Source organism: Pithys albifrons, chromosome Z (genome assembly GCF_047495875.1).
Source record: "Pithys albifrons albifrons isolate INPA30051 chromosome Z, PitAlb_v1, whole genome shotgun sequence".
NCBI lineage: Eukaryota > Metazoa > Chordata > Aves > Passeriformes > Thamnophilidae > Pithys > Pithys albifrons.
The window spans coordinates 41,221,203-41,239,862 of record NC_092497.1 but is presented as its reverse complement, the minus strand read 5'-3'; the positions used below and the strand labels follow the sequence as shown (position 1 = coordinate 41,239,862).

The following is an 18,660-nucleotide window of genomic DNA, read 5'->3' as shown; positions in this document are numbered from 1 at the left end:
CTGAGTCCTAAATAGAATTGTTTGTAAACTTGAAAGGCCCGTTTCTTTCATTACATTGAAAGTTTACTCATCTGACACCCATTTGGTTAGAGTTCCCTTCAGGGGAATGTGCCTTGTTGTTGATTCACTGTTAGTCACCTCACTTTTTGTGTCTACCCTTTTCTGAAATGCTTTAAGCTTGTTACTTTAAGTGTTTACCACACTTCCTCTATCAGCCCCTTAACTATATCATAATCTTTATGCTCAGCTGTAAACTGGCTTCCATTCTGTTGCTGGTTCAGAAGGCTGTGCAGCCAATAGCCAAACTGACGTATCTTAAGGATGCTACTGCCTACCAAAAGAAATATGCTAGAGATTTTTTCAGCATTTGCTGTAGATCAATCATTAATGCAACCTAATTATATTAATACGAAATATGATGTGAGAAGTCCACTGCATTCACAAGTGAAATGTTCATTTCTGTTCATTTAGTCATTATCATCAGCTGCTAGATGATGTTGACATCTGTTTTGGGCACTTGTAGTTACCTTTAGCAAAAAGCATTCACTAACTTCACTAGTAATATACTTGATCCACTTGTTGAAAAAGATTAACATTCCCCTGGCCTACTTAGATGGCAGTATATGCAGTATATGCAGCTTCTCTAAAATTGTAGCTACCTCTTGCTGCACTCTTAACACAGTCCTGTCATTCATTCTTGCTCTAAGAGTCTTAATCTTTCAAGAAACACTGCATCTTAACTACTAAAAATGCTAAGGTATTGTAGAAAAGTCTTGGGTTTTTTCTGTAACTTAGGTTAATTTAGCCCTCAGCTATTACTTGTTCAGAAGGAATAGGAAGCACCAAATGAGATGCAGCTTTCCACAGGCAAATGGCTAAAATTGGCTGATGTTTCTCTCTTAAATTAAGAACCAATTATTCTGTCAGTATAAAATACCTCTATATAGTGGCACCCTGGTAATGTCCCTGTGCTTGGAAGTCTGTGTTCAAGGGCTCTCTTCCTTCTTAAAGCAGAACTGTGGAATGTGGCTAAGGTATTTACCATATTTAGATCGGATTTATACCGAAGAGCATCTTTGTTTTTTTAATTAGAAAAAACCCTATCCTGTACTTCTGATTTTGCATAGCTACCCACCTGTCTGTTAATACTTACTTTATTTTGGATCTGTAGCACATAAATCTGCTGTATTTTAGCATTACAGTAGTATTACGAAACTGTGCATGATTTATTCTTCTCAATCAGCATGAAATTCTCACCTCTTTGATTTTATTACTTTTGTAAACTCCTGGCTAATCTTAAGGGTCAGAACCTCTAGCACTATCTACCATGGTTTAAGGAGACTAACAGTATTAATGGTCTAACTCATTCTTGCCCTACAAACAAGGTATCTTCGATGTCAAGCTAATTGCCCAATTAGCCACTGTAGCTGAGGGCAGTAATTAAACATGGCAAAACAGCTGCACAGAAGTAATCTGTAGAGAACAATGACAACTTTCCCAACACCTCCCTTGCAGCCTTGCAGGAAAGGCATTTGAGACCTCTAAAGCATCTCCTGATGCCTCAGAATGAGGAGGCAGGGGGGGCTGTTTGGTTTTCTTTCTCCACTTAAGAATGCTTCTGGAACATCAAAGGTTTGGATAAATGTAAGTCATAAAATGAGTTGTTCTGAAGACTGCAAAGCAGCAGCATTAGATGCAAGATAGCAATTGCTAATGCTGTAGTGTGTGCTGGTGGCTGTTACAGGATGCCAGTGTGGGGACTTGTGTTGACTGACCACAGTCTTGGTTCTGCTCTATGGAGTTTTCTTCCCTCTTTCTTTATGCAGGTCCTTCATCATAATAGCAAAAAAAGGAGAAGTCTTGCAGTATGCCCCAACCTTTTCATCTACTACTGATACTTGTGTCAGAGATGGTGGTGACTGAGGAAGGGACAAAACAGTGGCATGCAGGGAAGCTGAGAAGAAAACTTAAGAGTTTACTCGATCTTGCTTGTGTCCTTGTTTTCACAGCTTACTAGTAAGAGCAAGATCCAGGTAGCATTCCCCAGCCTATCTTCTGGGCAAACACATTTAAAGAATATAATGGGAATCCACAAGGACAATGATTCAGATCTGACCCTCTTCACGCTTTCATATCCTGTTTTCTTCTTGCTAACAGCCATTTCCTTAGGAAAGGCTAGTGAAACCCATAAAGGTGGGTGGAACTTGTGCTGGAACTTAACGGATCTTGACTATCATGATTGAAACGTCTTGAGTGTTCCTGATTATTCACCTTTGTGTTCTTCAGACAGACTGATGTGCATTCTAGGGGGGGTTTATCAAGCAGATCTTTGTGAGGAGGGAGAGGGAAAATAAAGCTTGTCCTTATGTTCTGTAGTCATATCTCTTGGGGGAAACATAAGTAGGTTTATTTCTAACTTCACTTCCTGTTGTATTTTCTAGGATGGCAAGGTCTTCTTTTGTGCCTTTCCCCATGGAGGTCTGAAAAGTTGAGTGCTGTTCCTCAGGCATGCAGTTTCTCTGCAGGCTTGAAGGGAGAGTCTTTCAAACCAGTCAATACTGGAGTCTTGTTTTCATTTTCCTGTCCTTCTCCTCGTGCTTCCAGTGCATGCATTGGGTAGATCACTTGGGCACGTGAAGCAGCTTGGTTCCCTGGAGAGGAGCAGGTGAAAGTGATAGGTTCTCTTTGTCAAACAGGCTGAACTATTTGAGGCAAAAGAGATGCTGAAGTGCTAAAACAAGCCTTGCTTCCTTCCCCCCTTTGCCATTCTCCTCTTCTTCTAGTTGAAGATTTTGCCCCAAACTTAAATGGAGGGGAATTCTCAATCAAGTCTAGTGAGTCTAGTGAGTAAGAGACTAGAACTAAGGTACAAAAATACTTCCATTCAGTCATCACAGGCTAGCTTTAGGTTTGTCTGCTAACTCTTTTCAAGAAGAACAAGAATCTTACACCAGACTGAGACTTGGTGATTGCCTTAATACTGCCTCAACTCAAAACTAGTCCAGCAACAATGGTAAAAGTGTCTGCAACCCTGCCTGATTTCCAGCAAGTAAAACTGAGCCCAGAATGCTACAATGCTGACTTAGTGGAACTGTGCTAGAATCTCCAGTGAATTCCTGAAAATTTTTTGGAAAGGTGAGATCTGCCATAAAGGTTTCTCAGGTTCCTTTGGCAGAGACATATGTCCTTGTGAGATGAGATTTATGAATCCTACTAAGGAAGCAGGAGAAATTCAACTAGGTCAAAAACACAGACATTTCTCTTGCTCTCTCTGTTAAGAAAACTGTCTGACCATCCAGGAGCCACTATGGCAGTAATGCTTGATCCAGCTGAACTAGGACCAAGACCCCTTCCCAGTTACACACCCCACAGTCACATTGTCAGACCAGGTTTTCTGTACCAATTTGGTCCCAAATTTCCCATAGTCGAGTCTCAGATGTCTAGATCCTTAAAACAGTTTAATCTTGGTGCAGAAACAAAGTAACAGCTCAAGCTGGTGCCTCCCAGGAGGGACCTGGAACAAAGGAAAGCTGGGCTTCTATACCCTCACAGTCTACATTTGCAGAATCCTGGGGGTCGATGGCCCTTGCTGTTTCTCTCAGTGTCTGGTCCCCTGGCTGGGCCACAGGTCCCTAGGCCCTTTGTTGTGTAAAGATCAGTGCCAGTTCATAGCCTGTTGCCTGGGTGTTGCCTGGGGTTCCCACCACCCAGAGCTCAACCTGCAGCTCTCGCTGTAGCTGCACCTGGAGCTGCCTGCACTGAATGTATTCCCAACACTGTCCCTGGACAGTGGCAAGACCTTCCTCCCTCTTATGTGCAGTCCGGATAAAATAACTTGTGCTGAACTAATGAACAGTTGTCAGATATCTTTTAAGAGGCTTTTGGGCAGTGACAGCCAGTTCACAAAAGCTGTCCCTTCCACTCAATAATTACTCGCTTCACCCCCTCTTCTTTTCCTTTTTTTTTATTTCAGGTTGTCTTCTGCAAGGCTAAGGTATAGCTGCCCAATTAACAGAATAATGGAGTCAGCACTACTGGCTGATGAGGGCTGTCTATATGTGCATGAAGTATCTTGTTCTAGCATAATGCCACTCAGTCTGTAACTCAAAACAAGTGGAAATTATTCATGTGAAGTCTCAGAAGTTCAGTTTATAGTGTGGCACTCTCATATCATGGCTCGGCTTCGTGAACGAAGATTTGAGAAGGGCACTACCCACGCTTGCTGCAAGTGTGCTGGTGGCTAAAAAGGCCGATACGGGATAGGCAGGTCCGGTCACAAAAGGCACAGTGGAACGTCTCCCTAGGTGACATTGGCAAGGAACGGTTCTTTCTGCGTTGTCTTTTCTCCTCCAGACTGACTCTCCGTGCATTCTCAAAGGAAGCAGCAGCGTCGTGAACGGTGTGTCTCCATGAATCCCGATTGGAGGCCAGAGTGGACCATTGATAACAGTCAATATGGCCAAGGCTGAAGTGTTGTTTTGCGGAGTCCTTGTATCTCTTCTTCGGGGCTCCTCTCTTGCGGCAGCCGGTGGCGAGTTCACCGTAGAGCACAATCTTCGGAAGGCGGTGATCCTCCATCCTGGAGACGTGCCCTGCCCAGCGCAGCTGCGTTCTCATCAGCATGGCCTCAATACTGCTGACCCCTGCCTGTTCAAGAACAGACACATTGGTCATGTAATCAGACCAGTGGATGTTTAGGATTGAACGAAGGCAGCGCTGATGGAAGCGTTTGAGAAGCCGCAGGTGGTGGTGGTAGATGACCCAGGATTCAGACCCATATAAAAGAGTAGACAGTACAATGGCTCTGTAGGCACTGATCTTTGTACTTTTCTTCAGGTGTTTATTGGACCAGACTCTTTTATGGAGTTTTCCGAAGGCTTTGTATGCCTTTGCCAGCCTGTTGTCTATCTCTTTTGTCGATCTTACCGTCTGAGGAAATGATACTTCCCAGATAGGTGAACTGCTGGACTGACTTAAGCTCTGAATTGCCTATGGTGATGTGAGGATGATGGAAGACTTCATGAGGTGCAGGTTGGTAGAGAACTTCCGTCTTCCTCAGTCTGACTTCCAGCCCAAAAACCTCAGCAGCCTCTGCAAAGCAGGATGTTAAGCGCTGCAGAGCTGCTTCTGTGTGAGCAACGAGGGGGGCATCATCAGCAAAAAGCAGCTCATGGACAAGGTGATTCAAGGTCTTGGTGTGGGCCTTCAGTTGCCTTAGGTTGAATAGGCTTCCATCGGTACGATATCGGATGTAGATGCCGTTTTCTTCATCGAGGTCTGCTGCGGCTCTTTGGAGCATCATGCTGAAGAAGATTGTGAATAGAGTTGGTGCAAGAACGCAACCTTGTTTCACACCATTAGTTATTGGAAAGGGCTCAGAGAGTGCATCGCCATATCTGACTTGTCCACGCTAATCCTCATGTAGCAGAATGATCATTTTGAGGAACCTGGGGGGACATCCTAAACGTTCCAAGATCTGCCACAGGCCTTTTCTGCTCACAGTGTCGAAAGCTTTGGTGAGGTCAACAAAGGTTACATAGAGACCTTTGTTCTGTTCCCTACACTTCTCTTGCAGTTGTCTGAGAACAAACACCATGTCTGTGGTGCTCCTATTGGCTCTGAAACCACACTGGCTTTCAGGTAGAAGATCTTCTGTAATAGTGGGTACTAATCTGTTCAGAAGTATTCTTGCAAGGATTTTACCAGCAATGGAGAGCAAAGTAATACCTTGGTAATTTGAGCAGTCTGATTTTTCTCCTTTCTTCTTGTACAGGGTGATAATGACTGCATCACGGAGATCTGGTGGTAGTTCCCCTTGTTCCCAGCAACGCGCAACAAGCTCGTGGAATTTGGCGTGGAGTGCTTGACCTCCATGCTTCCAGATTTCAGGTGGAATTCCATCAACCCCAGCTGCCTTGCCAGTTTTCACCTGTTGTATGGCCTTGAGTATCTCTCCCATAGGAGGGGCTGCATCCAATTCATGTTTCACCGGTTGTTGTATAATGTGCTGAATTGCTGAGCCTTGGACTACACGGTTGGCACTGAAGAGAGTCTGAAAGTGCTGAGACCATCGGTTCAGGATGGAGGTTTTATCTGTTAGAAGCAGTTGACCATCTGCACTGAGTAGGGGGCTTTGAACCTGGTGAGCGGGTCCGTACACTGCTTTCAGGGCCTCATAGAATCCTCTTTGGTCACCCAAATCTGCGCATAGTTGTGTCTTTTCTGCTAGGTCGAGCCACCATTTGTTCTGGATGTCTCGAAGTTTCTGTTGGAGCTTACTGCATGCAAGACGAAAGGCGGCTTTTTTTATATGGCAAGATGGCTGAGCAAGGTGTGCTTGGTGAGCAGTTCTCTTCTTCTTCAGCAATTCCTGGATCTCTTGATGGTTCTCATCAAACCAGTCTTTGTTTTTCTTGGAGGAGAACCCTAGGGACTCTTCAGAGGACTGCAAGATGCAACTTTTAATATGTTGCCAAAGTGCTTCAGGAGAGGGATCTATGGGATTATCTTTAAGTCTAGTTTGAAGGTTTCCCTGGAAGCTGTCTCTCACTGTGGCTGCTTGAAGATTGCTGACTTGGAGCCTCCTCCTCGGAATGCCGCCTCTCTTAGGTTTGGGCTTGAAGTGGAGGTTAAGTTTGCAGCGCACAAGGCGGTGGTCTGTTTGACATTCTGCACTCGGCATCACTCGAGTATGACGGACATCACTGACATTTCTCTGTTGTACTAAGATATAGTCAATGAGGTGCCAGTGCTTGGATCGAGGATGCATCCAGGTTGTCTTCAGACTGTCTTTCTGTTGAAGGATAGTGTTGGTGATGGTGAGCTGCCGTTCTGCACAAAACTCTGGCAGGAGGCGTCCGTTGTTGTTTCAGTTTCCAACGCCATGCTTGCCCAGGACTCCTTTCCAGGCTTCAGGATTCTTACCTACTCTGGCGTTGAAGTCACCAAGGATTATGATCTTACCATCTGCAGGAACATTTTGGGTGAGGCGGCGCAAGTCTGTGTAGAATTTGTCTTTTTCCGCTGGGTCAGCTTGGAGAGTTGGGGCATATGCGCTAAGAAGAACAACATGTTGCTTGTTGTTTAGAGGGAGGCGTAAGGACATAATGCGATCGGAATGACCTGTCGGCAGATTTTCAAGTTTGGAGGCAATGGAGTTTTTAATCATGAAGCCAACTCCTGAAAGGTGTCTTTCGGTTTTGGGTTTGCCTGACCAGTAGAGTGTGTAGCCAGCTCCATGTTCTTTAAGGCTGCCTTCCTCATGAAGACGAACTTCACTGAGAGCAGCAATGTCAATCTTGAGCCATGACAGTTCGTGGGCAATTAGAGCAGAACGATGCTCAGGACGTCCACTATCCCCAGTATCAAGCATGGTTCTGATGTTCCAACATGCGAGTGTTAGTTTGAGCACACCTTTGCAGGCAGGTGTATGCCTTTGAAATCTCTTTGTTTTTGTTTGACCGCATGGAAGATGCCGTTTGGCTGCGGTTATCCAACCGAGTGTGGAGATGAGCTTTGTTTAGGCCACCTTTGCTAGGCTCCTCTCCGTGTGGAGCAAGCAGTGCTGTCCCTAGAAAAGGCTGCTTGGTCATTCAGGATGCTGCTGCAAGAGACTGTCATCTCCGGGATCAAGTCTCTAATGACCCATATCCTGAACCGCCTGCATGCAGGGTTGGGTCTGCGGCTTCCAGCTGCTTCCTATCACCTGCCGTTTTTGACCCTCACCTGTCGCTACAGGGCTTTGCAATGTGGGTGAACCCTTCAAGCCTGCGCAATGGATTTTTTAGGTGAGGCACAGCGTGCGCAGAACTGGCCCCACCCTTTACTCCTGAGGTTCATCTGCCACGGCCTAGCGAGCTTGGACGGTGACAGCGAATACCTCAGGACGTAGGTTTGGTTAGAGTATCCTTCTCTTAGATGGATGGCCTTACAGGGCTAAACGAGCTCCATCTGCCTGGGTTTGGGGTTGTATTTGTCCTTCTCCTAGGATGTTTGCCAGACGGCTAGCGAACCCATCCTGCCCGTGGACACACTTTGTCTGACCCTTCAGCTGAGACCTGTCTGGCATGGGAGACCCTACCGGCGGCACAAACCACCTCCAGCATAGCTCTCAACCTCATGAGGGCACGCAAGCTTCTCCCCCACGACAAGGGGGTGTCCCCGGAGAAGTGTGGCACTCTAATGCACTAAATAAACTGGTGTTACTCTGAGGTGTATCTGAGTAAAGGACAAATCTGCAGTGGATATCTACATTTTGGTGGCCCCTTATCTACAAACACAACTGCTCCATTGGTGAGCATTTGTTAGTCCAAGGTCTAACCTGTATATTGCTTACCATAACTAGCAGGTCAAAGAGGGGAGGAGCTGATCCCAATTTCTTTTTTTCTGTCTCTCTTATGCCTTGCTTTTCTAGGAGCCAAACCTTTTCATCGATACTAACACATCAGCACGTTGTTTATAGTACACTACAGAGCTACTGAGCTGTTGCCTTTTGCAACCAGACTTACCTATCCCACATTGGCCAGTTTACCCACCAGTGCAGTTGCAGCAAGTGTGGGTAGAGCTCTTCCCAAATCTTCATTCACAAAGCCTAGCCATGATGATGATGATGATGATGATGATGATGATGATGATGATAGAGCTACTGTGCTGTTGGTAGTATGTTAAGGCTGGTGACTTCCCCCTAGGAAGAGATTTCTGATGTAGAACTTGTACAGGATCCCCAGTGGCGATTGGTGAGAGTAAAGTGCAGTAACTGAAGAGTTTGAGCTATCCAGAGAGCAAGTGAAGAGTTGGATTGCATTTAGAAGCTGCTACTTGACTTTCTCCAAACATGTGGCAATTGCTCTCAGTCTGAAAGTAAATACTGGAATCTGCTATAATTTATCAGGCAGTTTTAATGGGTAGGAATAGCAAAGCAACCAAGTGCTGGACTCAAAGCCAGTTCAAAGCTACACTTGCTGATATGTTTTCCAGAGTGTGCTGGTTTTGGTGTCCAGGTGTAAACACGTGGTGTGCAGACCATTCATTGCAAGATGGTCTTGATGCTGCAAATAGCTTAAGTACAGCTCTGTATGGGTCGGAACAAAGAGGGCCGTCAGCCTTCTAATCAGGGCCACTGCAATACCAGGCTCTCTGGCTGACACTCCTAGTTGGTACACAGTTTCATGGGTGCTTTTAGGCAGCTGCAGTACGTGCTGGGCAAGAGCCCCGCACAGTCAGCCTTCCAGGCTATGGGCTGTTCAAGGACTGGGTAAAACACTTGCCAGCATTTTCTCTGCATACTTATTTTGCAAGTTTGACTGCTTGCCCTAAAGAATGAAAATTTTAAAGATTTAATTTAATGTACTAATATATCTAATCAGGCATACACAAACTTAATATAAACATACTAGTTTCTTCCTCTTGGAAATCAACAAAAATAATCCTTCATCAAACCTCGCAGTGGGTTGTGCTCTAATTGTTTAGACTTGAAGGACTGTGATAAGCCTGTCACTCCTAATGCAGGGCAGTGGTGAAACACTTTTTCACCCACGGATAACGCACGTCATAGAATAAGCAAGGTCAGTAACTACCTTTACTTTTAATTCTTGATGGTCATTCTGAGCTTTATGCTCGGAATGAGTATCTCACACAGTCTTCCTTGCAATCTTGCCACTGCCAGGAGAGTAATGTTGTGTGCAGTGCTCTTTGCTCCACAGAGTTTTGTAAAGTTTATCTGAGCAGAACATGTAATGAAGTACAATTAGATCTTTAATGTATTAGCTCCAAGTAATAATTTTTCATTTCCACTGCTTGAAAGGCCAGATGATTTTTCTCTCATGCTGACTGCACAGTTTTTGGGGTGAAGAGCCACTGCAAGGCTTGTCTGGCTATACCCTTGCCAGGGATGGCTGTACTGCATTTACTGCTAAGATCTGAAGTGAGAGGTTTTGGTGCACAGTATTAAGCATATCCTTTTCTTTTCCAGACTACACGAGCAGAGTTTGATTTGCCAGAGTATTCTGTCCGTCGGCGGTACCAAGACTTCGACTGGTTGAGAAACAAGCTGGAAGAGTCTCAGCCAACACATCTCATTCCCGTAGGTAGTAAGCAAGAATCTGCTGTTCAGGACAGTTATGTATCTGTCTTCCAAGGCTGATATTTGAGTGATATGTCTCTAAATTTTAAAAACAATACTTCATTCTCTTTGAGTATTTAGAATTAAATATGGTACTTTATTGTCTCAGAGTGGAGTCGGAATAGCTTCCCCTTTTTGACTGATCATGAAGCTTAGATTTTTCTTGGGTGGTACACCTGAAAGGTGAGCTTTGGCAGCTTCCTATGGGGCAGTATGTGTGGTGACTACATTTTTGTGACATAAATGGAATGCGCTTCATCTGTTTGCTCAGTTTTCATTCTGTATTGCAAAGCAGCTGAGGATTATGAAGTGCCACACAGATACTTCAGGTTCTACTCTCAGTTGTTTTTCAAGATGGTCTTTTGAGCTGGTTTTACAGAGTAATTTAGAACTATTTATGCTAGCACTTAGTAGCACGGACATGTGGTAGTGCAGACTTAGAAATCTCAGCCTCTGGTTTGGTAGCTATTGCTTGCCTTCAGTAGGAAGAAGTTTATTAATGAGATTAGCTAAACTACTGCACCCCTTTTTGCTGAAACCAGCAATCTGACCACCTTACTTGATGTGAGAAGGTTAATACTACGTTATATGATGTGTTTTTCATGCTGTAGAAGATGTGAATGTGTAGGAAACCTGTGAGATCACCACCTTCATCTCTTTTGAACAAAGAAATTAAAAAAGGCCTGTAGGAGGGGAATTGTCAGGAAATAGCAACACTACTGGCATACTTTAGCTTCCCCATATGGGGTTGGGCTGAGTGGTGTCCCTTCTCCCTCAGGAAGGACTAGATGTGAAAAGTACTCAGCCAGGTGGCTGTGGCTTAGAGTGCTGTTTAAGTCCTTAATTACACTGCGACTTGCCTCTAAGTGAAATAATAGCTGATTCTTTCAAAGGCAAAGAGTACTTTATAAAATCATGTGATACCACTAATTGGCAGCAAATATGTTTACTGAGGGGTAGGGAAAAGAATGGCAGTGAGCTTTGTTGGATAAGGTTAAGACATGTATTAATTTAGCTCTCTGTACCATCTTTTCTTGCTCTCTGTTCTCTGAACAGCTGGAACTATCACAGTTAAGTTTCTACAGATTCTTGAGTATACTAACAGGCTGCCAGTCCTGCCTGAAGGCTGCAAGGCAATAAGTAGTAGTCTAGTAGCAGAAGATGAGTCATAGCCAGGGAATCAAGCTGCTTTGCTGTGACTTGGAATTCATTGCACACAGAACAGCAAATTTGGCATGAGAAACTCTAATACTGGACATGAAACTGGCTGCGGAATGAGGTAGTATCTTAAGTGCCTTTCTTCTAGAAAATCTAGAAGTATAAGGATGTGCTGTCCTGTTGGATACTTAGAGCCATTTCTGACTGCAATGAACTCTGCTCACATGAGTATTAGTAGGGAAAAATAGGCTATTAATGTGGAAGACTGTAAGGTAGATAATTAACACACAGTTAAAGCAGGATATTGGTTATTACTAGCTGTGTGTACTGACTACTTGGAAGGGACCTCCAAAGGCCTAAAATGGAAAGGACTGTAACTACTGCTGTGTCTGAAACCAGGTTAAATGGCAGAAGTGTTTGTAATAGAGGTGCAGTCTTCTGTGGCTCTCAAATACTCAAACTTTCGTGATTATTCAGTGCCACACTTCCATGTGTTTGGTTGAACTAGGGTTCTTTAAACTAGTTCTTTAGTTTGTCCTTTTTCTCCTGAATATGGTGCTGAGGTAGTGACTCCTCAGAGTCCCAGCTGAAGTTTACAAAGGAAAGGAAGAGTTTCTTCCTCCCTAAAGACAAATAGACTGAGCATTATACTTCTGAAGAAGTCTAATGATAGTATACCTTACGTTGGTTTAACTAGCATGACTGATCTGAATGCTAAGCATAATAACATGAGTCTTAATCATAAGAATTAAATACAGTGGTCAAAATGTAGCTGTGTTGCAGCTAAGTCGTGCTGTCTGTGCTTTTCTAGGAGATACAATCTTCATGTACATCCAGCATCATCTAGGGTATGGTGGAAAAGAATTTTGTTTTTTCTTGAATTGTTTTTGTCACAGATTTTAGATGACAAAGATTCATTGTAGAGGAGAATCCTACTTCCTGATTTGGGTGAAAATGGCTGTTATTGCTAGCCAAAAGTAATAAGATTTTCTGGATGGACTGCTTCACAATGAAATGCAAAGCAGAGTTTTAAAATGGATATTAATCTCAAATTCCATGCTATCTGGATAGAACAAAAGCAGGTCTAATGGTAGAGCTAAAACTTACTGGAGTGGTACTTTGAAGTCTGTAGCTTAAGTGTAACAGGAGAGAAACTGTGTAACTCGTAAGTCTGGATACATTCTTGGGCTGACATCTTAAGCTGAACTGTATAGGTGAACCGATGGACTCAAAATAGTAAGATGCAAGAGTGGATATGTTGTCGGACATTTGTCACTTACAGAAACATACTTAGGAAAGTTGGCTGTGAGAGATGACCAGGTGTGCCTGTACTTCAGAGAGGATCCAGCCTAGATTACTCAGGCATTTGCTGTGTCAAGCCTGCTGGTCTCTGCTCAGTGTGGTGCTGTTGGCTTTTATAGTAGGGCTCTGTTCAAAAGCTCTAAATTGTTCAGAGAGGGAGTGAGGAGAGTAAGTAGAATTACCAGATTTTCTGAGTTTCTCTGTTCTAGGCAACCTTGCCTCAGCATTAGGTGGTTGGATGTGTGTGTATGCACTGCTGTTGTGAATAGTGTGTAGCTCTTCTGGCATCTCTTTAGAGCTAATCTTGAACATGAATAGCAGTAGGGGGAACAATCTAAGCTATGCTACAAATAGGTAGTGTGATTACTGTCTGGGCTTCCCTGATGTGACTCAACTGAAGCTGCTCAGTAGAATTGCTAGCATTAAACCAGACCATCTAAAAGATAATTCCAAGCATGGCTTGCACACAATCTGATGCATAGTTCTTGTTAGCAAACACAGTGTTTCGGTTCCTGTTGAGACTGGTGTTTGTTTGCTTTGTTTCCGAATAGCAGAAGCAAGTTTTTGGTCTTTTTAATCTTGTGCATTCTGCTTATCTCTGACAGCCTCTTCCTGAGAAATTTGTGGTGAAGGGTGTTGTTGATCGTTTTTCTGAAGAGTTCGTGGAAACAAGGAGGAAAGCATTGGACAAGTTTTTGAAGAGAATAACTGATCACCCAGTGCTTTCTTTTAATGAGCATTTCAACGTGTTTCTCACAGCCAAGGTAAGCGAGTAACTTCCAAACACAGTTGTTGACAGGAATAAAAAAAGAGAAAACTTTGTGATCTCCTCTGAAATGAAGGTAAAAAGACCTTAGTAAAGACCTTAATAAAACTAGATGTGCAGGTCAGAACTCCTGAAATAGCGGAGTTGTTGGGAACCCTGAATATTGTATGTGACGTGTATGGGTTCCCTTGGCTTGAAGAGAGAAGGAATCTGGTCTGCAGATTGACAAATTCTCCAAACCTGCTTGTTTTGTGGCTGTATACCTAGAATATATCCCTATTACGCCTGAAAGGTTAAAAATTCAGAAAATTGTAGACCTTAAAATCCTTTTTTGGGGAGGAGGGAAGTGGGAGAGGAAAAGAGGTCTCTCTTGTACAAAAGCTTGCAAATTTCTCAACATTTTTTCTTATCTGTTCTTTTTATATTGCTTGCTCTTGCTTCTCTCAAAACTAAGCATGGAGGCCTCGTTCTCATTTGTTCCCATTCAACAGTTTCATGCTCATCTTCTGCATGATTCATGCAGCAATGGTGCAGTTTTCTTTGGCTTTGTTTAGAACTGCATTTCAAATTACTCTTGGAGGATCTGGAGTTATGCTTGGGTTTGGCCTGATAGTTGGGGGCAGCTATAAAAGCACATCTTTCCAATGTCACATTAATCTAGCTCAGTCAAATATCGTGTTTAATTTGAGCTCACATCAGGCTCATGCTCTGCTTGCTGTTAGTGTGAGTGTCAGTTTCCAGTGCTCTTTTGTTTCCCCTCCATAATGAACTTAACTGCTGAGACAAGCTAAAAATACAGAATTTATTCAGCACCTTAAAAGTTAAATGTCAGATAACTCTGTTCTGCTTTTCAGCTGTCCAAGCATCATGCAGCTTTCTCAGTTGCTTTGTTTTTTCCCACCTGTTTAAAATGAATGTCCTGGGCTTTGTCCCCAGCTCGGAGCAGAACTTTCCTAGAGACAACAGAGCACCCTGGCTGGTAGAAGGAAAGGACATGTATTCTGGTGACTGTCTCTAGTGTTGAGACTTGCTCTGTTGGAGCAGTGAGGTGTCAGTTCAGTATGCTAGGACGCCAGAATTTAGTTACTACAGAAAGTTGTAAGATCACCTTCTGGCTGAAAAGAGAAACCAGCCTTTCTTCATGCTCCCTGCTTGGACAAGGAACACACCAGAATGTTTGAGAGAGTCAGTGGATAATTTTGAGTTCAAAGATCTTTTTCTGATGCCTGCTTACAGGTAGTGCTTAGGTCATTTGAAAAGCAAGAATCAAGGAACCCACTGCATTTAAATGCAAACTAATAACTAATTAAAATTACAGTAGCTGCCAAGATGTAAGGTTCTCTTAATCAGATTTACATTTGACTTAATGTTAAGTACTTGTAAAGAATACTGTAGTACAAGTTTTGAAGATGGCTACTGGTTTTGTGCTTTTTTCCAAGAACAGTTTAATAGGGTGGGTTCTACATTTGCTGGAAAAAGTGAGGCTGAGCACCGTAGAGAGTTCAGAAAAACAGTATCTTTATTAACAGGAGCGACCAAGTAGCAAGAACCCAAAGAGAAGGGGGAGAGAAGGAGGGAGACTAAAGCACTAAACCCAAACGTGTAAGCACCCCCAGTCACCAGAGTTACTCATGTAAGGTTGTCTTAGCAACTCGGAACACTCCCCCGAAGGCAGAGCCTACATCTTCTAAGCAGTGGCAGACAGCAGGCGTCCCTGCTGTCTTTTTGGGGAAAGAACCACCAACGCCAAGGGCATGAGCCCTCTCACCTTTTTTTGAGCCTGCTGGAGACCTCTGCCTAGGGGAGCAGTTAAGCTTCTAGTCTGGTCCATAATAGCATATCTGAATTCTTGACCTCTTCAGGTCTACTTAGTTTGAGCACATCTCTTCTTCCAGCTGTATTGGATAGTTACAGATCCGAAACCTGTTTTGAGGTATTCAATACTGACTTCTGCTGGAAGGAATAAAATGCAAAATGGACCTCATTTTGGCTAAAACCAATTGTTTCTAATGTACTGTTGAGGTGAAATCCCTTGAAGATTGTAGCCAAGCAGCCTTGTAGTTTATCTGAATGTTGGTTGCACAAATGTGTAAGAGGTGGCTAGGAAGCTTGGACTTTCTGTGCAGGCAACATGGCTACATCTGGCCCAGCCTGAGCTGCAGTCTGTGTTGCAGAGAAGCTGTGCCAGTCTCCCCATGCTGCGCTTTTTGTGTGTGCAGTCTCTGCCTGCCTCCTCTCTGACCACACAGCTGGTGTGAGGAGGCTGCTTACCGAATAGGCACGCGACGTGTAGCTCTGTACTAGGTCATCAGAGCCAGCTGGTGCATCTGTGCAATACTGGTGTTGCGGGCTGTAACTGAGAAATAGGTGTGGATGAATGATAGGAGCTCTTTTGGTGAAAGCAGAGTGTTAATGTGGCAGTGCAGGAACATGGGAAAATCTGGCCATGTGCAAAGTTGAACTACTTAGTTATTTATACTGTGCTTCATAGCATTCTCCTGGATAGTTTATCTCCATCTAGGGGTAGTTTTGAGGCTGTGCTCAGCTGTGTAGCTTGTACAAAGCGAGCCTTTGTCCAAGGCTGCATGTGATATGTAATCTCTTGCCTTCACAAGATTTCATCTTGACTGGAAAGTATCCTTCATTGTATTAATCTTCCAACATGTAAGTGAAATATTTGTAAACATGTTATGCTTGATTTGGGTTTGTTTTGTTTTTTTTTTAATTTCTAGGATCTTAATGCCTACAAAAAGCAAGGAATGGCATTGCTGTCAAAGGTGGGGGAGTCTGTCAAATACGTTACAGGAGGCTACAAATTGAGAAGTCGACCACTAGAATTTGCAGCCATTGGGGATTATCTAGACACATTCTCTCTGAAGCTTGGTACCATTGACAGAATAGCACAACGGATCATCAAGGAACAGTTGGGTAAGGACGCAAGGTGCTTTATCATAGTACTTCAGACTGTTGATTGCTCTGAGTCTTATTCTGGTTGATAGCATGATCAAGTCAATTTGCTTTGGTGATTCCGGTCTGTAATAAGTCACACGCACAGAGCAAGATCTAGTGCCTCTTCTAGATTTAAAACTGGCCCAAAGCCTAACACAGTATCTTATATTAGCTCCACTCGTTCTTCAAAGTACTTTCTAAAGTTGCTTTTTTGTACCAATCTACCGACTTGTCAGGGTTATTTTTTGAAAGAATTTTGGAAGGTGAAATAATCTGTAGATTCCACCTGAAGGAGTTCAGATGGAATTCCTAGACAAAGATAACCTTTACAGACCTGTCTTAGCAGAGCCAAGTTTTACATATTTTCAAAAAACTAACTTTGGCTGCTGCAAAGATGCCAGTGTCTACGTATTGGAAGTCTGTAGGAATGGTCAGTTAAGGAGGCAACTTGAACCTGACACCTCTGCAGCCATAGAACTTTCTCTGTTAAGATGTCAACACGAGTCTTGACTTCTTGTGGGGATTAATGTTAGTCAAACTTGGTGTCAGTGTTTGCACATCTTTGCCTTGCTCTTACTCTGTTAATCTACTTTTCCATCTGCTTCTTGTAGAATACTTGGTGGAACTACGAGAATATGGGCCTGTTTATTCAACCTGGGGAGGACTGGAGGTTGAGCTATCAGAGCCACTGGAAGGGGTGTCTGCCTGTGTTGGGAATTGCTGCACAGCTCTTGAAGAACTTAGTGAAGACATGACAGAAGAATTCCTGCCTGTGCTTCGGGAATATATATTGTATGCTGAGTCAATGAAGGTAAAGAGTGTCCTGTGGCAGAAAGCGCTGTCATTGTGTTTGCCTGGAATAATATATCAGCGAGTTCATTCTTTTTAACAGCAAGAAATGCTGATAGTGAGAACAATGGGGAAGTAACTCGTAAATTTCGTAGGAGGATGTTTTCATAGTCAAAACAAAATGAGGTATGTTTAATAGCAGGGTTATGCATGAGTAGTATTATTGGCCTACTCTGCTATTCAGTCAAGCTAAGGTCAGTATTGCAAGGGTGCACACAAGGTGCTGAAGACTGTTCCTTCATCAGAGTCACAGGTAGTACTTTATAGGAGACATCCTGTGTCTGCCTAGAATCTTTCTTTGCATTGATGGAAAGTTAGCTGTGCCTCAGCTCTTCACTACAGGATCAGTGCCTGGCCCTACAGAATAGATAGCATTAACTGCTTCTGTCACTTGTATGTAGCGGAGTATTCTGTGAAGTGATCTTTTAGAACCATGACAGACACTGTTTCCTCTGTCATTTCCATACCCTAGACAGGATGTATCTGTTGTAAAGTTAAGTTCTGCGTACCAATTAACTGCTTAAAGATAATATTCTGTGATTCTTAATCTCTCTTAATAATTTGATGTTTTACTGCTTATGCAGAAGTCATAAAACCTACTTCAGTGTGGGTTTTATCCCCTTCAAGTTAATGAGCATTAGTAATCAATTACATTGAATGGGGAAGAGAATTACTGAGTAAACAGCACTGAGAAATGAAACCAAAGACTTCAGCTCATCCATTAGAGCTTTCCACCATGTGCCTATGGTATAGTTTGTGTTAGCAGACCCTCCACAGTGTATTAACAGACAAGTTCCTTCTGAAGACTTTCCACTTGGAACAACTGTTACAAGTCTGTGATATGCACTCCTTTACAGATCTTGTAAACTTACAGTCTGAACGTGGTTGTCCATCTTCATCTTAGTCTCGTCCTGTGCTTCTCAAAATGAGAACTGAAACAGATTATTTACAGGTTTCCTTTCCCAGCTTCAGGTGGTTAGTTGCACATCTCCTGTGTGGCTGAAGTATTCTTGCAGAAGGTTTTGCACTAATTCCCTGAGTATACTCCTTGCTTTTTTCACCATAGTATTGACTCCAGCAGAACCAAGATGTATTTTCTTTGTGGGCTTGTGACAATTAAGTATTGCTGGAAAACCGTGAGCTGTAGGAAGCCTTATCTCAGCATGTTGGGACAGGAGGAAGTGGAGGTGGGTGTGGTGTGCTTACAAATAAACAGACTGTGAGTCTAGTGATTAAAGCTTTTAACTCAGAACATTTGGCTTTTTGATGCTAAAAATGCCTTAGCCTATCAAAGCTGGCATCTGAAGGTTTAAGTTGATTTGTGAGAGATGCTTTTCACAAATGTAGGAGGGGAAATTTTTTTAAGCTAACAAGCCAAGGTTTCTTTAGCTGAAAAGGTACTTTAGGCAGTTAAGCACCACTTTCCACAGGCAGAGCAGCGTTAGAGACTTGCATTTAGTTACCTGTTGACTTGAAGGCAATGCCATTCTAAAAGGGCTCTAAAAGGCCAGCAGGT

The 18,660-nt window shown here is 43.3% G+C and overlaps 1 protein-coding gene across 1 annotated transcript in view; it reads left to right on the top strand.

The window, feature by feature from the left end:
• SNX30 (sorting nexin family member 30) overlaps positions 1-18,660 on the top strand; it is a 63,558-nt gene that overhangs the window by 24,993 nt on the left and 19,905 nt on the right. Inside the window, exons 3-6 of the mRNA XM_071580008.1 lie at positions 9,971-10,081; positions 13,186-13,344; positions 16,079-16,274; positions 16,907-17,106. Coding sequence (XP_071436109.1) covers positions 9,971-10,081; positions 13,186-13,344; positions 16,079-16,274; positions 16,907-17,106 — 666 coding nt within the window. The remainder of the gene's footprint in view (positions 1-9,970; positions 10,082-13,185; positions 13,345-16,078; positions 16,275-16,906; positions 17,107-18,660) is intronic.